This window comes from Petaurus breviceps, unplaced genomic scaffold (genome assembly GCF_028583685.1).
Source record: "Petaurus breviceps papuanus isolate PSGF00001 unplaced genomic scaffold, PetGlider_PUasm1.0 90895, whole genome shotgun sequence".
NCBI classification, from domain to species: domain Eukaryota; kingdom Metazoa; phylum Chordata; class Mammalia; order Diprotodontia; family Petauridae; genus Petaurus; species Petaurus breviceps.
Window position 1 is genome coordinate 27897538 of NW_027187372.1, and position 26537 is coordinate 27924074.

Consider the following 26537-nt stretch of genomic DNA (forward strand, 5'->3'; position numbering starts at 1 on the left):
AGGGAGTCAAGCTGGGGGAAGCGGGTTGATTTTCATAGCGTTCCCCTCTTTCTCTTCACTCTGGATAAAGCAACAATAGTCGTTCCCCAGACTTATCTTCGGCAAGGACAGAGGCTGTTCCACTGTGCTTTCATCCAGGCTCATTGGGAGCCTGGGGTCAGACTTTATTAAAGGGCGAGCATCTTAAAACCTCATTAAGAACTATCCTTTTGTGGAAGATCAAGGAACCACCCTGGGCACAGGGAGGTGTCTCAGTACAGTATCCTGCACCATAAAGGTACCTGCTAGTCCTGGGCACCCGTGGTCAAAGCTGAATTGGAAGCATTGATGGAACACAGTTTACAGACTCTGCCTAGCTGTGGACTGGTTCAGAGCTCAAGACTATAATTACCAGGCGGTTTGCATCCTTTTTTTAGTTCTATCAGAAAGCTTTTTGCACCCACTCAGAAGGAGGGGTTCTAGAAGGGCAGCTCACAGGACCGATTTCCCAGCCTTTACTGAAGATTGCAAAGGCTGGGTGTCTCTCAAAATCCTGAGGAACTATGTCTTCCTTATATACCCGAAGCAAAGAGTTCACTCGGAGTAGGAAATCTCAATCTGATTCTCCCCCGGCATCTCCCTCCCCAATTGCCAAGACACTCCGAGTAAGCAGTATTTTGATTTAATGTACGTTCATAGTTGTGTCAGAGGTGAAAAGTATATGTGTGCCTGTATATGCTTGTTTTCGTTCCAGAAATTAAAATTTCCAGGGCACTTGGGGGTCAATAGGAAAAAAAAAACAACTAGTTGACTTTGTAAATAAAGTCTCAATTAGCTTCTCTGTAAGAAGTTATGTTTCAAAATATTTAATAAATTCCTAAGGTAAATAAGGTTCTAGCCATGTCAGAATTCAAGTGATGTCTTGTATTTTTTCGTGTGTGTGTGATTTGTTTGGTAGCAGGTTTGTAGATCCCTTGTCATTGTATTATGAGAGACTTTTTAAAATTTCTTAGTTTTGTTGAATAACTGACTTTTCTGTATATTATGTGGGAGATGACATGTTCCAGAGGAAGTCTCCAAATGGAAAGTAAGCTGAAATTTTTCTGATTATGAAATTACAATTCAGGGGATTCAGGGTGTGTGTGTGTGTGTGTGTGTGTGTGTGTGTGTGTGTGTGTGTGTGTGTGTGTGTGTGTGTGTGTGAAAGAGAGAGAGACAGAGAGACAGAGAGAGACAGAGAGAGAGAGATGAGCCATAGGACTCAAACTTTGTTCCTCAAACTACCAGGAACCAGGCTCTAGAATTTAAAAAGTAGAAAAGTGCCCCTTGGACAGAGGCAAGGCTGCTTGGGAAAGTAACGACTGTCTAAAGTTTGGTAGTGTCTCTGACATCCTAAATAAATGCATAGGAGGTATGACTTTATATTTTCTTCTGAATTTCACTATTAAAATAAGCCATCCTTAAAAATTTGCAACTAATTTAAGGGTTTCCGCTGGACTAAACCAACAAATGCAAAAACTACTATGGATCATAAGAGATGAAAAACTATTATAAACTTATAGGTAACAATACTTTCCTAGAGAACTAGCTTGATTTCTATCAGAGGGGAAAAAAGGGAAAAGATCACTGTCTCTTTCTTTTGGAGTCTTTGATAAGAAGCCAAATTGATCTGCAAGTTTCAAGAAGAATCTATCATATCCTATTGCTTTTGAAGTGTTTATTTTATATCCAAGCCTTATTTATTTTCTGTTTAATTTCCTATTGCATTGTTGCTTGTACAGTAGAATTTGGTATAAGGCACATTAGTCGTTAATCCCATCTAAATGCTTAGTTACTAAAATAGCAAAAGAACCCTTGTATAAGTCAGTCTCATCTATATTGCTGTACTATAGCATGTACAGGGGGTCCCAACACTCTTAGTGCAGTTTTAAACTTTAAAAGCTTAAGGTGCCTGATGGGGTCAGGCTTCCAGATGCTGCTTAAGTGTCGATTGGTTCTTTAAACTTTAATAGCTTAAAACTGCACTAAGATTTTTGGGACACTGTACATTATAATGAAGTTCTAATGTCTATCTGAAAGAACATAAAAATTGCTGTGGTTGAATCCTGGAGCATTAGTTTATTTTTCATTCTCTATATTTATTTTCTATTTATTCTCTATTTTCTGAAGGAGGCAAAAAATATTCATTTGATATATTTGGTGTAACCACTACTTCTGGTCACAAAACTCCTAATGTCCTTTTTTTTTTTTTAAATAGTGCTCACTTCTACCCCCTTAACACTTCTCGAGGTTATTGGCACATATGGGGCATCATATGCAGGGCTTCCTTTTGTCTCTTGTCACCTTCCTTAACTTTTTCAGACAGCTGGTTAGGTGGGATGAACAGTGGTGGAGAAAATACAAATATTGCATTATTAAAAATCCTAATGATGTATAAGTTTGCTAAAAATGTAGTACTATACCTGATCCTCACTTCCCAGTAGTTAATATCTATGGAGAGCCACAACAATAGCAGTTTATTGTAATGAGTTTTTGATAGTCAGTGGCTTTACAACTAGTAAAGAATATTTTCATTTCTTATCCCTTATCTTCCATGTTCATTGTTTATTTCTGTCTGGTCAGGTGAAGGCTTTGCAGTATTGGGGCTATTGAAAATAAATATTCATCCAATACTACTTAGAACACCAAGATTTCCCTAGTTAGGTTAGTCCGTTGGCTTAGCTTATCCCATCCCACATCCAGCTTAACCAGGACTTTGAACATGTAAGAATAGAGCAGCCGTTGTGGTGGTGGTGGCGGTGGTACTGGTGCTGGTGCTGGTGGCAGTGGTGCTGGTGCTGCCTGTGTCACCCACTGCTGCCATGGGAGCCATTAGCTGCCTAGTGTAGAGACTTAGAAAGATTAGTACATTAGCAGCATTGCACAGGCACCACTGTGGGCACTAAACAAGCTTAACACACCGACATGAACAGTGGATTTAATAGACAACGAAGTGAAACTATTAAATTAGTCACAAATGGGCAATAAAGTATTTGTATCATATGTAGGTCAAGGTTAAAGTCATTTTCAGAGTGAAGGTTGAAAGTAAAAGCTTCGGAACAACTGTGGGAGTTCAAAGCCCAGACAAAGTGGGGCCCCTGGAGACTGGAGCTGAGGGATCCAGGGAAGGGCTGGGTCCACAACCAAAGGCAGTGGTTAGACCAACAAATCCAGGTTGAATTTTATAAGATTCTCAAGAGATGCTTACCTGTATGACGCTTAGTCTACAGATTCCAAAGACTGAACTTTAAAGACCACAGAGTTATCTAATTCTATAAGTGAATTCATCAGTTTTTAGGATCAAAGCCTAGATAAAGTCATTCATTAGTATGATGCAAAGCCTCTAGTAAAATATTCTATTCTAGGTTAGTCATTGTAGAGAATGAGGGGCATACCTCCTGCACCAATATGTGTGAAATAAAGTACATATGATATTGATATTCTTGGCTCTGTTTTCTAGTAATATAGTTAAAATTTCTTGTTGTTTTTCAAAGGCCCTGATATTCAAAGCTTCTTGCCTTATAAGGGAAATGTTTTGAAAGAGAATTGGAAAACAACGTACATTTGGATAGGAAGCTAATATTTGGGATACATTTTTCAGAAAAATTATGAATTAAACTACAAAAAATGTTTTTTTTTTATTTTACAAAAAACAAACAAGGACAGAGGAGGTGTGGTCAGCTTTAAAACTAGCTTTAGATGGTTAGTGCTTTTAGAGATAGAAGCTGTCTTTTCTTTGTAAAACTCCTTGCAGTACCAAACACTATATACAGTATTATAGAAATGATGGGCACATAGTGTTTTTGACTACTATTCCAGCATTGGTTTCCAATAATTCATATTTTTCTGCCAGCTCTTTTAAACAGTTTCAAGATGACTCAGTCTGGGGATGGCAATGTCCTTGGTTTCTAAGTTGGGGGCGGGGAGAGGGTGGAACGCAGGCAGAAGGGACAGTGGTAGGAGGAGGTAAGACTTGATTTTATCTTAAACCTGTTGCAAAGGGCAGCCCAGAAAATTAGAACAACTCCAACATTCCTTGCAAATTCCTGTGTAAAACAATACAAGGTAGTTGCTAATGAATTTAAAGGGGTTGCCTGTGTTCTTATACTCTAAGGTAACTAATATGAAATTCATAAAAAGTCACTGCCATTCTCACAATTTGTGGGAAAACTTTGATGGGACTTGAAGGTCTTTTCATAAATGCTGAATTTTCATTGTAAACTTTTTTGTAGCAATGAGATTTGATCTGTATTTTAAAGCCTAGAGTAATGGCATTTTTCACTTCAATCCAGATTGCTACCATTCATGGCCAGTATCCCCAACAGAAAATGCCAAGATAGTAGGGAGCAGTGTTTTTTCATATCATTGTTGGTCATTTATTTCAGTCATGCCGACTCCTCATGACCCTATTTGGGGTTTTCTTGGCAAAGATACTGGAGTGGTTTGCCTTTTCTTTCCCCAGCTCATTTTACAGATGAGAAACTGAGGCAAACAGGGTTAAGTGACTTGCCCAGGGTCACACAGCTGGTGACTGAGGCCAGATTTCAACTCAGGAAGATCAGTCTTCCTGACTCCAGGAACTGCACTCCATGCATTGTGGCGCCCCCTAGCAGCTCTCCCTCCTCCCTTTTCATACTAACCCTAACATTTACAAAATGAGGAACTGTTAGTCATTTTGCTTTATTTTTGTAACCCTAAAATCAACAAAAAGTTTAATAAACATGTGAGTGATAATTCTATGAAAATGGAATCTATTCTGATGGACTCGAGCATTACTGGATTCTGGCTCTGTTCTTTTCAGATGCTTAATATTGATGATCATTCTTTGAACATGCATTTGGCATGAACATATCTTTCCACTGGAGAACACAAAACATTCTACAATGTATTATCTTATCCTTTGAAACTCTGAATGTTGTATCTGGGGCAACACTAATCTGGAATCCATTTTTCCCCCAATTTTATAATCCTCTACATTATAATCTATTGTCATATGTTGAGAAACATTTGTCTGGTTGGATAAATGCTAATGAGGGATGCCATCTGTTAACCATTTTCTCTCTAATTAAGACCACTACAGCATCATTTTTAACTCTAATCAAGAAAATCCAATATACAATAACTCTTCAAACCAAAGACAGTTTCATAGGCAAGAATGGTTTCTGTGCATAGAGATAAGAAAAGATTTCCCCACTGATATTGGTCAAGTATTTAGGTTTGTGATTGGTAGCATCATTAACATCTGTCCATCTATCAACAATCATTTATTTAAGCACCTACTATGTTCTACACATTTTTCTAGACACCAGAGGTACAAAGACAAAAATGAAGCAATCCCTGCCTTCAGGAAGATTACATTCAATAGCATAAAGGGCATGTAAATACAGAGCATGTACCAAGGAAGTCCTCAGTCCCGTGGAGTGGGGAGGAGGCACTAATAGAGGGCAGAATTCAGGGAAGGCCTCACGCCAGAAGTGGCCGTGAGCCGAGCTTTGAAGGAAGCTAGGAATTCTAAGTGGAAATGAGGAGGAAGAGCAAAGACACAGAGACGGGCAGAAGCCAAAGTCTGGTTCCACTGAGACTTGGGAAGAGTTTATGAAAGCAGAAGCTTCTTCTCCAGAGTCTGGTGTGTGTGTGTGTGTGTGTGTGTGTGTGTGTGTGTGTGTGTATGTGACTGCTCCTGTCCTTGCTCCTTTTAAATGAGGGGTCGCCGGTAAGTGGAAAACTTGAACCATGTATGAGTAGCACTCTTTAGGGGAAGAGGAATCCTGCAAACCCTACACTTGTTAGATTTGCCCCATCTAGCTTAGAGCTATGTCCCAGTGTCAGGGAAAAAGAGCTGCACACAAGTGGGGCAGATAGAACTGCACTTCTCTTTAATCCAGTTTTTGTCAGGAAAAAAAAGTCACCCCTCTCAGGCAGGTGGGCAGGGGGCAATCAGGAGACTTGGCACCTTTTTTTTTTGTTCCTTTAGTTAGATGTTGTGGATGTTTCTTTGGCTCTCTGTTATAGAACCTAGTCACCTCTTTAGCTCTGGTTTTCCAAGGATAACCTAGGCAGTCAGTTGAATCTGTTAAAGTAAGTATATGTGTATTGTCTACTGGAAGGTAGCCCAAGTTCAAAATGTGGTGTGCTGTATTTGAGTTAGGCCTCACTACTCTATGACCTTTGTACACATACACCTTAAGAAGATTAAATGTGAACATGATATGAAAGCACTCTGAAAGTAATCATGTTAGAATAGAATTGTAAGAGATAGTTATTGCAGCTTCTAAAAAGATTATGCAGAGTAAGATACATTTTTAGGCATAGTCAATATGGGAATTTATTTTGCTTGTGTATGTATGTATATGTACATGTGTATATATATTCATATATATACATATGTGTGTGTGTGTGTATAATTGTTACAAGAATTTTTTTTTCCAGTGGGAGGGGAGCAGGGGTATGCTAGTAAACGTTCAGCAATCATTGCTAAATGTTGGGGCAGGAAGAGGTGGGGGTGAAAGGTGTGTTTGACACACTTAAATTTAATCTGCATTATTAACATTTTCCCCATCACTTTATTATATTTAGACAATCAAGAACAACAACAAAAATAAATCAAGCCCTGATTTGCCTCTTTACAAGGTGTAAATGCTCGCATTGAAAGTTTAATAATATTCTCCCCAAAGCCATTTCAAGCTGACTGCAGCACACTACTGGGTGGGGCTCAGAGGGAGAAAGATAAAAGCTTGATAACTAAAAAAAGTAACAAAAAAATTAAAACTCATCAAAAATTAAAGAGCCTCTTATCCCCCCCCTTTCTAAACACAAGTATCTTTAATCGGATTAGCATAATTTAAATTGATCTACAGATAGCTTTTAGAAAAAGGGTTTAATGATCAGAGTTGGCTTTCCCATCAGGACTCGACCCCTCCTTAGTTGTGAGTTTGACCTATTCATTGTTGAGTGTGGGTGGTGGTTATCCTTAAGGAGGGAGTTGGCTCTCTAGCCCAGCCTTGAAACCTAGCCATATTCTTTAAGTTACACTAGAAGCACAGACACGAAGTGTGTTAGGCTGACTCCTGTGGCAGGGAGCTTTCTAGAATCGCTTAACCCTTGAGAAAAACCTTTTTGGCTTAAGAATTGTCATATCTTTCATTATATGGGTCTTTCCAAAGAAACTTTGTAATTTATAATTAATATAATAGTATCCTGGAAGGGGCAGTCAGGTAGTGCAGTGGATAAAGTGCCAGGACTGGAGTTCAAATCTGGCTTCAGACACTTACTAGCTATGTAACCCTGGGCAAGTCACTTAACCCTGTTTGCCTCAGTTCCTCATCTGTTAAATGAGCCAGGGAAGGAAATGGCAGACCACTCCAATGTCTTTGCCAAGAAAATCCTAAATGGGGTCACCAAGAGTCTGACCTGACTGAAAATACCTGAACAACAACAGCCAAGAAGAGCGAGGCAGGCGAAGTCCGGTGGCTGCAGTCGTGCACCCCAGGGGTTGGTGCCTCTTCTTCTGATGAACCTTGCCCATTAGACGTGGGATCTAAGGAGGCCTGTGAGAGACGGGGCCGGTCTTTCTCAGCCCATTAATACAGCTAAACTGAAACTACTGAAAACAATCCCAGCTCCATGTTCTTCCTCACTCTGGTGGTTTGCTTTCTTTATAGAAATATAAACTGGTTGTGAAAGCCTTATGTGAATAGGGAAACAAGCTCACATTCTCTGGTGAGATGGAAGAGTAGAGCTCTTGGATATCTATCCAAGGAAAGAGGGAGCAAGAATTCGCCTACTTAAACAAAATCCAGAAGTAATCCTACCATCTCATTCTGGCTATTCAGCTCCTCACCAGATCTCCCCAAGTTGTTAAGCAATTGATGCGGGCCCCTACTCTTCGAGTCTCTAACAAGCATTGATTAAGTGCTTACTACAGCACTGTACTCAGTACAAGGAATATAAGGACAAAATAAAAGGACAGAAGTCCAAGAAGAGACCAGAAGCTCCTACCAGCTCTGGAAAAACCTCTTTCTTGATAATTTTGGAATCAACTGAATGTGAGCTATGATATATTCTTGAGTATTAAATCTAATTAGGAACAGAGCAGGTATGTTCCTGTGTATGTAGTTATACCTTGGGAAAATTGTCTAAAAATTTTATCTGGAAAAATAATTAGTTGAAAAGGCAAATCTGTGCACATAAAATATATTTGTTTTTGTTGTCTAATTTTTAAAAATAGATGTATAGGGGCAGCTAGGTGGCACAGTGAATAGAGCACTGGCCCTGGAGTCAGGAGGACCTGAGTTCAAATCCAGCCTCAGACACTTGACACAATTACTAGCCATGTGACTTTGGGCAAGTCACTTAACCCCAATTGCCCTCCAAAAAGCAAAAAAAAAAAAATAGATGTATAATTATAGAAATAGGGACTAAGTCTTTTCAAGTAGAACTTCTCTATCCATTCTTATTAGTAAGTATATACCTTCCATTTGCAATTAGTGCAACACTGGTATATGTAAATGGCATTGCTAACTGATTTTCAAATCCTTGAAAAGCACTTTTTTTTTCAGAAAAGCATTTTGTTTATACTACTGGGTTTTTTTTGTTTGTTTTGTTTTTTGCCTTTTTGGAGGGCAATTGGGGTTAAGCAACTTGCCCAAGGTTACACGGCTAGTTTTTTTGTGTTAAGTGTCTGAGGTGGAATCTGAACTCAAGTCCTCCTGACTCCAGGTCCGGTGCTTTGCTTACTGCGTCACCTAGCTGCCCCCTACTGATTTTCTTAGGAAACCTTATTCTCACAGGCATATTTTAAACCAGCACCTATTCAGTTTATTACAATTCTAAATTAGAGAAATCTGAATTAATGTTTAATTAATGGGCTCTGCTCTAGCAGAAAGAGGACTAGGTTTGGAGTCAGAAAACCTATATATTATAGGCTTAACTCTTCTGTAACATAAGATTAGAATAGATGACCTCCTAGACGTTTTCTGTGATTCTCAAAGCACCTAAGGCATCATAGGATCCGAGAGTTAGATCTGGAAGAGATCTCAGAGACCCCCATGTTACAGGGGAGGAGACAGACATAGACACAGAAAGGCCCGTGACTACTGGGTCGTGTGGGTGGTGCATGTCTTAGGCAAGTTTCGAACCCGACTCCAGTTTTGGTGCCATAGCTACAACACCCTGCTGTGTCTTGACTTTTGAACTGAAAGAAAATTCCAAAATTCAAAGTATTCCTTCCAGGATCGAAGGGTCAAAGGCCAACCACCTCTATGGGGAAGAAGGAATTGAGGAGTTTAGTGAGGACTCAGATTTCAGTATTCCCAGTCCTGCTCAGAGCACAGTTTTACTGTTAGTAGCTGTGCACCCAACAAGGGTAGCTGGCATTCCTTCCTTCCAGTGTCCTTCCAGGTGTCTCACAACGTGATCCAGAACCAAGCCACGCAGCCTGGCTTCACTCACTTTCAGTGAGGCCTACTCGTCCCTGTACATTACACAGAAATAACCCTGTTTCCTCCATGAAGCCTTTCCAATAACTCCAGCCATTATTTTGCCTTTCCTGATAGCTTATATGTAATATTTATTGTCTATGCCACGTACTTTGATTATATTATAGCATTGCTCTCCTGTATTCTTTTTGTTTTTCCTGTATAAGCACTCATATTAGACCAATTGTTTTATATGTTTATCTCCTCTCCCCACCCCCAGTTTAAGTTCATAAAGGTAGGATTTATATCTCCTACTTTAGTCTCCATGGTCCCTGGCACAGGACTGTGAACATTATAGACACAGAATAAATATATATATTGTGAGGAATTGATTGTTGTCTCACATCTATAACTTTTGATCACAGGGTCTGATCCCTAAAAACATGTTGGGCTTTTCCACTGCATTTTTCAGACTCTGCAACCTCTTGGCCCTCTCTTAAACCTATTTAGAGAGTTTCTTCTGATGAAATTGGCAAGGAATATCCTGTGGATGGGAGAATTGTAGGTGTTGTTGTTGAGTTATTTCAGCCTTGACCTACTCTTTGTGTCCTCATTTGGGGTTTTCTTGGCAAAGATACTGGAGTGGTTTGCCATTTCCTTCTCCAGCTCATTTTACAGATGAGGGAACTGAGGAAAACAGAGTGAAGTGACTTGCCCAGGGTCCCACAGCTAATAATTATCTAAGGCCATATTTGAATTTATGAAGATGAGTCTTGTTGACTCCTGGCTCAGTACTCTATTTTATCACCTACCTGCCCAAATTGTAGGTCACTTTGTGAATAAGAGCTACTTCTTAGACCATGTATTATGCCATGTATTGAACAAGAAAACTAGTATATAAAATTATTAAAAGCTTTGTTTCTGATCTTTCTTCCTAGCAGCTAGAGATGATTCCCATATTAAGTTATACAAATGTTTAAGGCAGAGGTACTCAGCCTGGGATTAGTGAATCAGTATATTTCAGAAAGTTTTTTAACTAGGATAGGGAAAAAAAAATTACATTTTAATTGTAATTGATTTCCATTGAAACCGTATGCATTTTATTTTATACATTTAAAAGCTTTATTGTAAGGTGTCCAGACTGCCAGAAGGGGCCTATGACACAATAAAAAGGTTAAGATCCCTGGGTCCAAGGTGAGAACAAAAGAGGCAAAAACAGACTTCCCAAAATTCTTGTATTGATCTCTAGCTCTTACAGCACTTGAAAGAACTGGGATCCAGGAATTCTGTTCCTTTAAACCCTCAGCCAGCTCCTTATTACCCACCTCTGATTAATGCTGAAAAACCGTGTGGGTTTAATGGCTTGAACGGTGAGCTCAGAATGCTCACCATTGTCCTTGTAAAAAGGGAATATAAAAGTCTGCTTCTCCGAACTCGGTGTTGGTTAAGTCATATCACGTTGTTTTGCTTCTCTATTGCCAGTCTTTTTCCTTATCATAATAATAGCAATAATAATCACAATAACAAACAAACTAACATTTATACAGCAACTACTGTGTGCCAGGCACCATACAAAGCACTTTACAATTATGTTCTCATTCGATCCTCACAACAGAATTGAGGAGTAGATACTATTATTATCCCCATTTTTCAGATGAAGAAACTTGTCATTTTATCATATGACAGACGATCATTTGTCCTAACATACCAGCACTCCTTTCACTTACATTTTTTGGGATATGCCTACCTAGAATAAACACTATTACCTGATCAATCCTCAGTGCCCCTTGCTCTTAAACCCTTTGGTCCTCTGGAAAGGGCCATTGAAGCCACTGAAGAATTCTTGCTTCCTCCAAATCAAGGCCAATGACTGGACCTCCAGCTTGGTCCACTTTTCCATCTGTCACTCCAGAGCAGTGGAGGGGAAGAGAGAGAAGGGAGCCTGGCCTCTAGTAGTGCCTCCTCAATGAAAAGATTCCTTTCTGTTACTTCAGTACCTACCATTCACTTCCTCTTTTGAAATCCTCAGTAACTGTCATTCACGTCCTCTTTTGGAATCCTCTGTCTGGCCTTCATCAGAGACTCTAACCTCTTTGCATAGGTCTTGATTCACAAGCTAATCCAAAGAAAATTAAAATGACTGCAACCCAACTAGGTTTCTGGATTTTGACCTTTATCATATTGAAACTCCTTCACCCCAATTGTGGACATGGAAAGTTTAATGCCTAGGGCTGTGGTTGTGGTGGTAACCAACAAGTCCAAGAGCCATGATCCAGAAGAGGCAAAAGACTGCAAAATTGAGGTAGGGATGAGAAAAGTGAATTCATTCAAAAAGTAGATTTGCAAGGACTTTTTGCATCTATGATGTATTACATGATCTGTCACCCTTTTCTGACATAGTGATATCTTAAGAGGGATATACTAACTGAGGGGAGTTTTTTATGTCCTTAAGAGCAAATCTCATCAAGTATTGTAAAGTAAAATAAAGATGCAAATCGATATTGTCCCAAAATGTGGCTAGGCTCCAAAATAAATCATGCAGGGAACAGGGAAAAAAGGGGAAAAGATTGTAAATATTAGAAATGTAACTTTAGAAATGTACCGCATTTTCAAGCTATTGATTCTACTTTAATCTTATCTAGGCCAAGTACTAGAAAGGTTAGTGACTATGGTTTAGACCTGGGTGGGTTACCTGTGACCTCAAGGCCTCATGTAATCTTCTAGGTTCTTGACTACAGTCCAAGTTTTACAGAACAAATCCTTTTTTTAAGGATTGTTGTGTGAAGTTTGGATTCAGTCAAAGGGCTGCACTTGAGGACCTAGAGGGCCACATGTGGTCTCAAGGCCACAGGTCCCATCCCCCCCTCCCTTCTGCCCCCTGGTTTAGACTAACCAGTTGGTCTGTCAGTCAACAAGTATTTATTATACACTAAGTACTAGGAATACAAATACAAACAGGCAGCTGATATTCTAACAAGGGAAGAACCTCAAAGGAAACTGAAGGCAGGGAGTAGAGAGGGACCTGACTACGGGGCACCACAGAGGAGGTCCTTATGGAAATGAGCAGTAGGCCCTGGAGAGAAGCGTGGATACCTTTGACCAGCCTCTTCCTTAGACTGGAGGCTGGAGGGAGGAAGTCCTTCCAGTATAAGCAGCCCAACGGTGGAGGAGAGCTTCCAGAGGAAGCATGGGAGGCATAAGTCCTGTGCAGATGAGATGGCAATGGCGCAGGCTGGAGAGGGGCTGAAGGCAGATGTTTCTGTGCACCTTAAGGGCTTCAGAACCAGCAGTGTAATGTGGGCTTTGCCTCAGATGCCTTAGGGCATCCTTGGCCTCTTCTCAGATTTGCACTGTCACAGGCAGGGTTTCTAAGTCTTTAAAAGAGAGCTCGAAATTCTCTCAGGAACTGTGAGCTTTCTCACAGAAATGTGTTGTCTGGATTGAAAATAAACACTTGTGGTGCAGCTAGGTGGTGCAGTGAATAGAGCACCGGCCCTGGATTCATAAGGACCTGAGTTCAAATCCACCCTCAGACACTTAACACAAAAACTAGCAGTGTGACCTTGGACAAGTCATTTAACCCCAATTGCCCTCCAAAAAAAAAAAAAAGAAAGAAAGAAAATAAAAACTTGAGTGCTCATAGCCCATAGAAGCAATAGGATCTAATGATTATAGCACAGGGGCAGATGTCAGGACACTGAATTCTAGGTGTGGCTCCACTCTGTATGATGAACTCAGTCGCTTTACTTTTGTGGCTTAGCTTCTTCATCTGTAAAGGGAGAGGAAAGAAGCAGTCCTAGCTTCCACTTATTCTCCTGGAGATGTGGTGAAAGCAAGATATACCAGAATTTATGGTATGTAATGAAAACAACCTCTTCTCTTTATATAAAATGTTAAGAGGAAGCAAAAGAATGTAGTGGTAAAAGCCTTAGCTTTGGGGTCAGAGGACCTGGTTGCAAATCCTGGCTCTGTTTGGTCATTTGTATTACTTGGAGCAAATTACTTCACCTCTCTAACCCTCGGTTTACTCCTCTGTGAAATGAAGGCTTTAGACAAGATGACTTCTACAGGATTTTTACCCCTAGACCTTATGACCTTAGCTTAGTTGGCAGGGATGCTTCACAAATATTTGTATCATTAACTTGAATTAGATTCTAGGCTTCCTGTAGTTTCTGATTTTGCTGATAATGTTCTGCATAGAATAAATAATAATAATGATCAAGAAAGGAAAATGACACTGAAGTCATTTGTGCCTGGCTGTTTATCCCACTTAGATTGCCTTTGAGTTTGAACTGTCCTGAAATAACATGCACCCGTTATCCCATCCCTTGGGGTCGTGAGTAACTTAGAGTGACCCCTCTGAAGAGGGATACAGAGCATGCATCGTTTATTCCCAAGATGCTCTTTAGGTGCTCTTGTAGCTTCCTTCAGTGACCTTGCCTTTACATGATTAACAATTAATAATGAATTAACAAAAGTCAAAAAGTTAACAAAAGGCTTATCCTCAACCCTGAATTTCCTTCCCAGTTTTTCATCATGGCACTTCTCTGAGATGCAGGTTTCTCATTTATAAAACAGGAATAATTATATTGTACCACCTACCTCCTAGGATTGTGAGGTTTGATAAACCTTAAAGTACTTTGAAAATGTGAGTTTTTAAAAATTATGTATTATTGTGATTTTTTTTATCATTACCATTTATATTCATTTGAACTCCAGAAACCCAGAAGAACAGTTCAGAACGAAACAAGAAACTGAGATGGGAAGTTGAGGGGATTGGAAGACCAATCCTCCTTGGAGTACTTCAGTGAAAGGGAAGGCTGTTCTTTGTTTGGGTTGGATTAGAGGAAGACCAGAGACAGCAGGCTGAACTAGACTGCCTCTTTGGGTAGAAGCAATACTGTTCAGCCTTAAAAGGGCAGCTGATTTAACTCAGGCTTATGTTTCTTACACCTGACCTTAGCAGATCTTTAGAAGCAGCCATGCTCAGATCATTTACTTGGTCATATGTCATTAATGAATGAATAATCTGAGAAAGAGAAAAAAATTAGTTCTCCACAGCCCATCCCAGAATGGCTCAATTCCCCAGGCTTAGCCAGTGCACCAGAACATGATATAAAATGCTCCTCCTGCTTAGTTTCTCTTTGGGGGAAATGTAAATATAACTTGTTTGGGGCATTTTTGTTGTGGTGGTGGTGGTTTTTCCCATCCTTGTGGGGCCAGGCTCTGGCTCCAGAGGAACGCAAGTTAAACTAATCTCAGCAGTCCCTTCCTCCCCACCCGTCCAGAGCCACAATTTTATTTTAAACTTTATTGAAAGAGTTTGGTTTTAATTATGTGCTTTCCTGGACTCCTGATAACTTTCAAGTTAAAAGCTTTTATGGGTTTTCCCTCCTAAGTCTGTCTCTGCTGTTTTGGGAGCCCTGCACGGTTTGCAAATCAAAACCAGCCATGGTTCCTACCTTTTTCCAGTTTTGCCATAAGAACAATGGTGAGATTCTGTTCTGCTCTTTTATTAGAAGCAGGGCCCAAATCATGGGGATATTACAAGGGAACTTCAAGTGGGGAAAGGTAGAATACATCAGAATGTTGCATTTGGAGCATTGTTAAGAATAATATATCTACCTGGTGACTTTCTTTTCATCTCTGTCTTCTTGTTAGATCCTGAACAGTGTTCAGTCTTTTCTTCTCTGTAGCACTCTGTATGTAATACATTGCTCCTGGTTGAGCCATAAGAACAGAGAGAATAATTCTTTCTTTAAACATCTTTTAATCCCATCAGAGAAATAATAAAACCTAGTTTTAAAAGTGATCATATATTGTTTTCCACTGGACTCTTAGTGGTGACCTGAAAGTCCCTTCAGCTACTATCCTTTTTTCAGCAAGTATTAGAGGCATCTATATATAAGATTATATGTTGGCTAGAAGTTCAAATGTCTTCTTAAAAGAGATGACAGAATTATAAAATTTTATAGTTGAGAAATACCTTAATGACTAAGGGATTCTTTGCCTTTTTGTGTCATGGGCCCCTTCTCAGAAGTTTTTTTGTCTTTTTAAAATTTCATAATTGAAGGAAATATCAAATTTTAGTTAGAGGTTAGTGAAAATATGTATGTCTTTTTTTTTTCTTATCTAAGTTTACACATTTCCTAAAATCTGTCAAGAGGTTGTTGGACCCCAGGTTAAAAGCCCCTAAACTAATACAACCCATATCTAAACTTGAACACCCATTGTATTATAACAAACAAGTAGTTATCAAGCCTTTGCTTGAAGATAGCTAATGAGGGGACACTCACCACCTCCCAACACAGCTCAACACAGCCCAATGTTTGATAGCTCTATTTATTAAAAAGTTTTTCTTTCTATCAAGCGTTAATTAGCCTCCACGACTTCCTCCCATTGCCCTCAGACACCAGACAGAGTACACCTAGTTTCTTTTTCATTTTTTATCATTTCAAATACTTTGGCTCATGGATTTAGAGCTGGACAGGAACTTTGAGATCATTTAGTTCAATCCCGTTTTACAGATAAGGAAACTGAGGCACAAAGAAGTTGAATGACTTGCCCAGGTTCACATAACTGATGTTGGCAGAATTGGGATTTGAATCCAGGTCCTTTCACATCAAACATGGAACTCTTCTCTGATCTACTGCCTTCCTTGAAGGTACTTATTACACCTTCTTTAAGTCTTCACTTATCTAGACTAAATATCTCCAGTTTCTTCCACAAAACCTCTTATGGCCTGAACTTGAGACACCCCTTACCATCCTGGATTCCCTCCTCTAGAACTCTCTCTTTCCTAAAATGTGGCACCCAGGACTGAATACATACTCCAACTCCAATGTGATTAGAACACTATCCAAGAGAACTGTCATTTCCTTATTCCTAGGTTATGGTCTTCTCTTCTTTGAACCTAAGAGCAGTTTTCTGGAATAGTATGTCACACTGTCTACTCTCACTGAGCTTCCAAAACTCTGTGAAGAAAGCAGCAGATCTAAAGTAGAGTGGAACCTACGGGGGGGGCAAAAGTGGTGGGCGAGGGAAAGTAGTTCTTAACAAATCCTGGCGGGGACTGACTCCTCCACCAGGCACTAGCACCATCAACATCTCTGAAAAGTCCTGGGACAGACTGGGCTTTCTGTTCTATGATATCCCTTTGGGTACTGTCCTCTTTCTGAACTACCTCAGTTAATTCTCTCTGAAGAATTAAATTCAGTAAATGTTTATCAGGTGCCTACCATATTTTAAATGCTGAAAAGGAACACAGAGCATGATTTTAACAACAAACATAGATCCTACTCTCAAGGAATTTATATAAGGCTGATGTGGAAATTTAGGGAGAACTGGACCTGTGATTTCATTGGCAGATGGACTACTCAGGTCCATAATAACTCCTTTAGTCACATAAGGTCAGCACCCTCTCCACAACTGATAGTTTTAAAGAGGTTAAGTAGGACCAACCCTAGGTCACAAAATGGAAATTTAGCCATGTAGAAAAATGACTACAATTCCAAATAGAGTATGACAGGTGCAAAACACTCAGGTCAGAGGCGGAAGGAATCCGTTCTGGCTGAGGATTCATGGCAAAGGTGCTGTTTTAGGCAGACCTTGAAAGTAAGTTTCTACAAGTGAAAATAATGGGACAAAGCATTCTAGGTATAAAAATTGCTATAAGCAAAAACACGAAGATGGAAAACTATAGTATGTGTTCAGAAAATCATGCCTACTGGGCTAAAGGATGACTTTTGAATTTCTAGATGATTTATATATAGTTAGTATGAGGTAAGGCTGGAAAGGATAAAAATGATACTGTGGAAGGTGTTTAGTGCCAGACTGTGGAAGTTTAACTTTACTGAGCAGGTTAATAGGGAGGCTGTTTATGTTTTTGAGCGATGTGGTACAGTGGGAGGAGCTCTACACTGTATGTCACACTAAACTGAGATGTTCTCTAAGGCCTCCCTCTCTGAGTCCCATGGCTTTCTGATTAATCTGATAGCATTGTGTAGGCTGAATTGAAGGGGACAGGGATTTGAGCTGGGAAGATATGTTTGGAGGCTCTTTCAGTAATCCAAAGTAGGGGTAATTAAATTCTGAACTAGAGTAAAGATGGTAAGGCTTTAGAGTTAGAATTAATAGAATAGGGTGATAGGCAAAGGAGAGAGAGGAATCAAAAATGGTTTTGAGTATGAATGATAGGCTGCTGCTAACAAGAATTTTTTATAAAGGAGGAAAGATTATATCAGTTTTAGATTAGGGACAGAACCAAGATGGTAGAGAAAAGGCAGGGCCTCACCTGAGCTCTCCCAAATTCCCTTCCAAACAACTTTAAAATAATGCTTAAAAACAATTTCTGTAGTGGCAGAACCCACAAAAGGATGGGGTGAAACAATTTTCCAGCCCAAATCAACTTAGAGGGTGAAAAGGAAAGGTCTGTTGCACCAGGATGAAAGTGGAGCAAAGTATAGGACAGTCAGGACTCAAGCTAGCAGCATCAAGCTGCATCTCAGTAAGACATTGAGGTGATGCCCATCAATTGGGGAATGGTTGACCAAGTTATGGTATATGATTGTGATGGAATACTATTGAACTGTAAGACATAATGACCAGGGTGCTCTCTGAAGAACTTGAAAAGACTTACTTAAATTAAAACAAAGTAAGATGAGAACAGTGTACACAGTAACAGCAATGTTATACAGTGATCGACTGTGAATGACTTGGCTATTCTCAGCAATACAATGATCCAAGACATTTCTAATGAACTTATGATGAAAAATGCTGTCCACCTGTAGAGAAATAACTCATGGAGTTTGAATACAGATTGAAGCACACCTTTTTTTAAAACTTTATTTTTCTTGTTTGTTTTTTTGTTTTGTTTTGTTTTGGGTGATTTGTTTTTGTTTGTGTTCACTTTTACAATATGACTAATATGGAAATATGTTTTCCATGACAGCACATATATAACCTATGTCAGATTGCTTAGTTTCTCAAAGGGGGGAAGATGAGGAAGAGAATTTGGAACTCAAAATTTTAAAAAAAACTGTTAAAAATTATTTTGGGAAAAATGGAATATTAAATTATCTCCAAAAAAAAAAAGATTAGTTTCAGATATGTTGAGTTTCAGGTACTGATATAAATTCATCATGCTGAGCTCTATTTCTCTTTACTATGTTGCTTCCTTACTCACCATTTCCAACTAATATTGCCCCCATGGAGCTATTTAGAAATACTTCTCATCCTCTGCTTTATCAGTCTCTTCCCAGCTTTCCCTCAGTAGTCCACATTGCTGGATTGGCATTTAAAGAATGACTATTGAACACCATGAACCAGAACATATATATTCAGCCACAAAGGGATAGAAAGGAAAAATTAAAAGTAAATCTCTTATGACATTTCATCTGCCCTCCTTAACTTTTCTGTCTGAAGTGAATGATCAATTCCTAACTTAGTGAGATATCAGGGAATCAAGAAAAAAGAAGTGCAAAGTTCAAGAACTTTGTGTCAAGGAAACTATCAGAAAGTATCATTTGACTTTTTGTAAACTTGAGCTATTTTGCCAAAAACTGAGGAAATGAACTCAAATACTTGTACAGTGTCAGGCTGTCCTACCTCCCATGCTGGCAGTAAATTGTCCATAGGCGATACATACAAAGGGCTTAAGGAAACATTCCTAGCATGGGCAGACACTTGTGTATCCCTTTAGAAACATGAAATTTCTGCCTTCCTTGAAAAGTAGATACTTGCATTGTGCTAAATTATTGATCTCCCCACCTTGAATCCCAGCATGGATGACCCCCAGCTTTTTATATAATGCAATTCCCTTTCTGGTGGTTTGGGCTGAACTGCAAGAGCCCACTAAAAATGACCACCAAAGCCTGATAGGAAGCAAGTCCACATTCTTAAGAAGTTCACAGCCATCTACAGAAGAGGCTGGGTAAAAGTTCAGAGCAAGGACTAGATAGAAGAGAATGAGAATTTTCGCACAGGGTCAGCTAGGTGATGCAATGGATAGAGCACCAGCCCTGGAGTCAGGAGGACCTGAGTTCAAATTTGACCTTAGATACTTGACATTTACTAGTTATGTGACCTTGGGCAAGTCACCTTGCCCCAATTGCCTGGCCATCAAAAAAAAGAAAAAAAAATTGTTGGCACAGATTTGAATGCTCAATCTCAATCTTATGTCTGATATAGAAGTGCTTCTCTGTCTTTTCTTGTTTTGAGGGTCATTCTATATGTAAACATTTTTCCACAATAGTTCATCAAAGACCAGCTGGTGACAAAGAATGTTATCACAACCTGCCTTTTCTAATCCCTTTTGGGAGTATTAACCTCCCATTGTGACTCAAAGCAGGTAAAAATCCTGACTTGCAAAAAGCCATTTCGTCTGCTGCCTTTGTGAAATGCCCAATACAGTAAACCCTCTGGAGTAAGAAATTGTGGTGGCGTACCAAGATTTATTGCATTGATGCTTTGTCCTCCTGCCTCATGCTAACATTGACTCATTTATGAAAAATTATTTTGGGCCTCTTCATTCAGAATTTGCGTGGCTCTCATTGCTATATAGTCGTGTCAAGTCATTTTTTAATTTCACACCAAACAAACCCTTCAGTGGCTCACGGCTTCCTCTCATAGCCCCTTCACTATGTTCACTGTGTTTGATGTCTGTCTCAGGATTTTCTTCTATGTGATTGCAAGACCCAAATAGCCTTGTCATGCTACCTGTGCAGCTGTAAATTAAGTGGGATATTATCATAATCATTTATTCTTGTAAGTAAGACTGTCAGCAAAAAGGATTAGCATTGCTTTGATACATAAACTTCAAGAACTAATATCTATCAAGAGAACTGCTAATCCCTTCCTAATTCCCCTGTCTTGGTGGAAAAAAAAAAAAGATTGCTTCTTGACTATAGAAGCTACTGCCAGATTCTATGAAAAAAGCTTAACGCAACAGATTTAGCTGAAATCTTAACAGAAAACATGAGCGATTAGCTGGAAAGGGAAGCTAAAAACATTTTTACAAGTGAAATAACAATATTATAGAAGCAGAGTCAGTGCATTGAAATGGTGTTTAGCTCTTAAAAGGGTAAGGAGGCCTTAAGCCACACATCCTGAGAAACTGGGCATAGTGAAGCAGGGGAAGTAGTGATCAGGGGAAGTCAAGAAGGCAGGAACACCCATCTTGGAAGAAGGCTCCATGAACTTGCCCTCCTCATGCCACATCCAAAATCGTGTGTTTATTTGGGGCACCATATAGATAAATCAGAGAGTGTCCAAAAGAGACCAGGATGATGAAGAGTCTCAAGGTCATGGTGAATAAAGATCAGCTGAAGGAACTGAGGATGTTTATCCTGAAGAAGAAACTTGGGGGATTTAATAGATTTCTTCAGGTATTTGAAGGGGTATCATGTGAAAGAGGGGTTCAACTTGTTCTGCTTGGCACTACAAGACCCAACTGGAACAGCAGGTAGAGGTTTCAAGGAGATAGATTTGGGTTTGCAGTCAGGAAGAAGTTCTTAAAAATTAGAGCCACCCAACAGTGGAATGGGGTGCTTCAGAAGCAAAGACTAAATAATTATTCAGGAATGTTGTAGAGAGCATTCTTATACAGGAATGGGATAGACTTGATGGCATCCGAGATCCATTCCTATTCTCAGATTCTATGTTTCTGTGAATAGTTCAGGAAGGTTTGTGTGTAGTCCTTTATAGAAGTAACAAAAGACACTAGGATGGACCTTGGGCTCTTTTCTTCTCCACCAGAGTCCTAGTCTAATGCCTCCTGTAGTATGGGGCTGACCCTGGGTTCTAGAAGGCAATGCCAGGCAGTCTCCAGCAAGTCCCGCCAAGCTGGAAAAGCTTCAAGAGCAGGCCCTGAAGTAGATTCTCTGTATTATCATAAAAAGATCATCCTGGCTCCATTAGAAAGCTCACCCTGAGGTTGACCACCAGGTGATGAATTTTTGGCCACAGCAGCTAGTAAAGAGTCATAAGTCATACAGGGCAGGCTTTGGGATCTGTGTTGATAGAAACCCACAATGATGAAGTGCTTCAAGTATTCCAGAAGAAGCACCAATCAGTCTCCTCTCTCCTTTGTACAGATTATGTATGTGTTTTGGCAAAGCCCTAGAGAACTGTCATGCTGCATGTGCTTGGAATATGGTTTTCCTCATGTTGGTGAGAGATTTCTTCAGGAGAAGGGATAGGGGGATGTCACTGACTTGGTGATACCATCAAATCTCTTGTGAATACAGACCCAGCTAAAAGTTTGTAGGAAAGCAATCTGATTCAACATTCCAAAGTAAACAACTCTCATTTATGTAGGGATTGATTACCTGCATCCCCAGGACTGTCCTGGCACTTTTACTTCTCCCTTTATTTACCTGTCTTTGACAGTTTTTCTACTCAGTAGCACCTGAAGAGAGTAAACAAAGAAGTGAAATTCAGATCCCTTAAACTTTTTACTTGGTTGGGCTTTTGTAAAAGTAGTAACAGGAAGAGGAAATTGAGACTCATAGATACAGGTATTGCTGTAACCAAATAAAAATCACAGATAATTTAGAAAGACATTAATCTTTGTAAAACTTGTTTCTAATGACCATAAATAATTGACAGTTGTCCTTGGATTTATAGAATACTTTTCTTCCCATAACTCATTTAATCTGACTACATCCCAAAGATCTGGAGAAGGACAAATATGTTCCTTACCCTCAAGAGCTTGAGTAATTTACCCAGGGCTAGCCACTAGCTGTGGTAGAACAGTCAGTGATTAAAAAAAAATTTGGGGCGGCCAGGTAGCACAGTGAGTAAGAGCACCGGCCCCAGAGTCGGGATGACCTGGGATCGAATCCGGGCTCAGACACAGCACCCACCCAGAAACACCTGGTGGTGTAACCTTGAGCAAGTTACTTAACCCCAATTGCTTTAAAAAAAAAATTACTTGACTCCTAGTGGGGTATTTTTTGCTTCTGGTCTAACACCCTACTAAGCCAGAAAAGGCTGCCCAGAAAGTCCCAAATTCAGAGTATCAAAGAAGAAAGAATGCCACCAAGAACATTGAAGACAGAGTCTAGCATCCTAACTTTTAAAAACAGTTAATTGTTTGCCATTTTCAGTTTAATTCTGAATTGCCATTATGAAGTAGATGAATCTTTTGTCAAGAGTACAGTTTTATAAATGGAAATAATCCATTCCTTGCTAATACTGTGTTTTTTTTTTCTTTTGTCTCCCTCTTTCTCTAGCATGAAAGACTTTCTAGGTAAGAATTTTCCCTGTTTTATATGCATGCTTAATACTTAAATGTGAGAATGATTTACTTTAATCTTTTTCCTTTACACAGTTTAGCAATGTTTCCCTCTTCTGGAACTTTTCATTCCTACTGCGACTGCTCTGTTGTAGTCCCTTACTATTTCTCATCTGAACTAGTATAATGCCCTCCTAACTTCTCTCTGTCTCTGTCTCTCTCTCTCTGTCTCGGTCTGTCTCTGTCTCCTCTCTCTCTCTCACTTTCTTTCTCTCTTTCTGTCTTTCTCTCTCTCCCCTGCCCCCTCCCCCTTCCTTCCCTTCCCTTTTCCTCAATCCAAGCACATATCATTTCAGGATCTTGGCTCAAGTGCCACTTTCTAAGTGAGGGCTTTTGTGATCTCCCTAGTTGCAAGTGCCTCATATCCACTCCTACCCTCACCAATTACCTTATATTTATTGTGGATATACTTATGTATGTACACGTCCTCCCTGACAGAATATAAGCTCCTAAGGTCAAAGGCTATTTTATTTTGGCTTGTGTATCTCCAGCATCTAGCATAGGTGTGTCACATAGGAGGCATTTAATAAGTGCCTGGGAACTGACTGGATATGAGAAGTGAAGGCCAAAGAGCCAAAGATGGCTCTCAGATTATACTCTCAATAATGGTGTTAATGACAGAATAGTCCAGTCAGAGAAAGGAGTAAGTTTGGGGCCAAAGACGATGACCAATCAATTGGGGGCATTTTGGATTTAAAGAACTAGTGAAACATTCAAATGGAGACATCTCGTAGACATCTAGAGGTGTGTGTCTGGAGGTCAGAAGAGATATCAGGATGGGAAATGAAAATTTGGAAGTTATTTGCATTGATGCTGTAGTTGAAGCTATAGGAGTGAATGAGATTGCTAAGGGAAAAAGTGTAGACTGAAAAGAGTAAAAAGACTGCAGACAGGCCCAAGAGGAAGAGCCATATAAAAGAATCACCAATAGAGGAACTAGTAAAGGAGAAGGGGAGCAGTTGAAGAAAAAAGGAAAAAAAAACCAGGAGAGCTGAAAGAGCTTCAGTAGGAAGGATCAACAAGGTCAAAAGCTTACAGAGAGATTAAGGAGGATAAAAACTGGGAACAAAAGGATTTGGTATTTGGAAAGTCACTGGTGACCTTTTGAGAGAGCAGTTTGAACAGACTGGGGAAGAAGAGGAGGCATTGGGTATAGACAGCTTTTTAAAAGAAGTTTAATAGTGAACCTTGGTATAGAGAGGGATAGTAACTGAATGGAAAAGAAGCTTTTAAGAATTGAGGAGAAGTGAGCATCATTTTTGTACTTGGATAGGCAAGAGTAAGTGGAAAAGGAGAGATTAAAAAATGAGAGAGTTAGAGAGACAGACAGACCTTTAGGTAAGGCCTTGGAGGGAAAGTAATTGAGGGCACGGATTTCAGGGTTACCTTTAGTGAGGATTAGGGATGCCTCATCTATGACTAGTGGGAACAAGGAGAAAGTGAATGATGATCCTCAGTTTTAAGGAATGAAAAGGGAAACTAAGAGAGCTCAAGACAGATAGCTACATTCTTCTCATTGAATTGGGGCACTAGGTAAGGTCATCTGCTGGAATTGTATGGCAAGACCAGGGTGTTGGGAATAAATATGTAGGGAAAAGAAGGAAAGGAAAAGTTTGAAATAGTTACTGTGGGGAGGGAAGTAGGAAGTTGATAAGAATCTAATCTAGTAGAAGGGTTATCAGGTGTCAATGAAGACCTAGATGAGGCTGTGGACCCTAATTTTTCCACTGATACACAGCAGCTCTAGAATAGGAATGGAGATATCATTTGGTGGGGGTTACCTCCAGATTAATATTCCCAAAACACCATCTCCCTTCCCTTCTGTGGTCAAATGTAAGCTTCTCTGGTTAGCTTTTAAAGTCCCTTGCAGCCTAAAGCACAAGTCTGACCATGTCACATGCTCAGACACACTCCAATATAAAATACTCTACTTGGCCGTGAAAGCTGCTCACACTGGGGCCCCTTTCTGCCATTTCAGCATGCTCACACTTTATTCCCCTCCACAGACTCTGCAGTCTGGCTATAGGTGCCCATTTACTGCTCTGTGTGCATGACATTGTCTCTCTCCATCAGCCTATGCCCAATGCCTGGAATGCTCTCCCTCCTTACCTCTGACTCCTGGCTTCCCTGGCCTCTCAGGATTCTGCTCAAATCCCACTCTGCAGGAGGCCTCTCCTACACACTTCCCCTGCTGGTGCCTTCCTCTAAGATTACCTTCTATTTATGCTGTAGATATCTTATATGTCAGTCAGTAAACATTTATTAAGCACCTACTGTGTGCCCTCAGGCACTGTGCCTGCCCTCAAGGTGCTCTCAATCTAATGGGATACATATGTGATTTTTGTACGTGTATAATTTTTGTGTGTCATTCTCAATAAAACGTGAACTCTTGAGGACAGGAGCTATGTTTTTGCCTTTCTTTGTATCTGAGCACTAGAGTGTTTGGTATAGTGCCTGGCATATAGTAAACACTTAATAAATACTAGTTGCCTGACTGACTGACCTGAAAACTTGTCTCCAAGCCTTTGTACTGGCTGTCTCCTGTGTAAGGAATGCCATCTCACCTCACTTCCGCCTCTCCCTCTGCCACTCTCTTGTTTCCTTCAAAGCTCCACTCCGGCAACACCTTCTAGATGAAACCCTTCCTGATACCCCCAGCCAGGAGGGCCCTCCCTCTTGTATCTATTGTGTGTGTATAACTATGGGCAGGTCACTTTACCCCAATTGCCTCAGTTTCCTTTTCTGTAAAATGATCTGGAGAAGGAAATGGCAAAACCACTCCAGTATCTCTGCCAAGAAGACCCCAAATGGGGTCACAAAGGGTCAGACATGACTGAAAAAACATAGATATTATGTGTATAATATGCATATGCTTGTGTATGTATGTGTATACACACACACACACACACACACACACACAGACTCCCCAGTAAAATACCTCCTTAGGAACAAGAATGGTTCAATTCTTGTTTTTGTATCACTACACTTAGGCACATAGTGGGAACTTCATAAATGCTTGTCACTTGATTTATTAATTTCACAGAAATTTTCAATGACTTCCTATTTCCTGCCAAATACAGTTCATGTTATCCTATTATTAAAGGCTGTTCACTATCTGACTGCCCCGGCTCAGTTTTATGGCCTTGCCTCCCGCTATTCCACAACACAAACTCTATTCTTCAGCTAATCTGGATTTACTGTTCTAAGAAACGACATTTCTTTTTTTCTGTCCCAATCCCCTTAGTTGTGCTATTCCTTCCCCATACTCCAGCTTTGCTTATCAAAATTTCACTCATATCTCTAGCTTATCTCCAAAGCACTTCCTTTGCTGGAGCTCCCATCTTACCTCCTCTCCCCAGGCCAAAATGAAGCCTTTCCTCCTACAGCATAGATCTCACATCCTCTCTTAGAGTGTTCAGGTGCATTCCTCAGAGGCAGTATAATCACCCTAATACAGAAATCACTGATCCTTGAAGTGAGAGGCACCATGGTTGCAGTGGAGTTAGAGGACATGGGTGCAGATCCTGCCTCTGGGTGACCCTCTCTGGGCTTCAGTTTCCTTATCTGTAACATGAAGGGGGAGCTGGGCTCAATGCCCTGTAGAGTCCCTTCCAGCTCTAAATCTAGGGTCCTGTAATCCCCTGTCTTATCTCCTCTAGTAGACTGTTAACTTCTTGAAAACAGAGACTTTGGGGATGACTAGGTGTCACCAGGCCTGGAGTCAGGAGGACCTGGGTTCAAGTTCAGCCTTAGACACTTAACACACACACACACACACACACACACACACACACACACACACACACACA

The 26537-nt window shown here is 40.1% G+C and overlaps 1 protein-coding gene across 7 annotated transcripts in view; it reads left to right on the forward strand.

Moving 5' to 3' along the window:
• Positions 1 to 26537, forward strand: part of PPP1R12B (protein phosphatase 1 regulatory subunit 12B) — a 255505-nt gene that overhangs the window by 203703 nt on the left and 25265 nt on the right. For all 7 annotated transcript variants that reach the window (XM_069074582.1, XM_069074578.1, XM_069074583.1 and 4 more), the window contains one exon: positions 22667 to 22683. In XM_069074582.1, coding sequence (XP_068930683.1) covers positions 22667 to 22683 — 17 coding nt within the window. The remainder of the gene's footprint in view (positions 1 to 22666; positions 22684 to 26537) is intronic.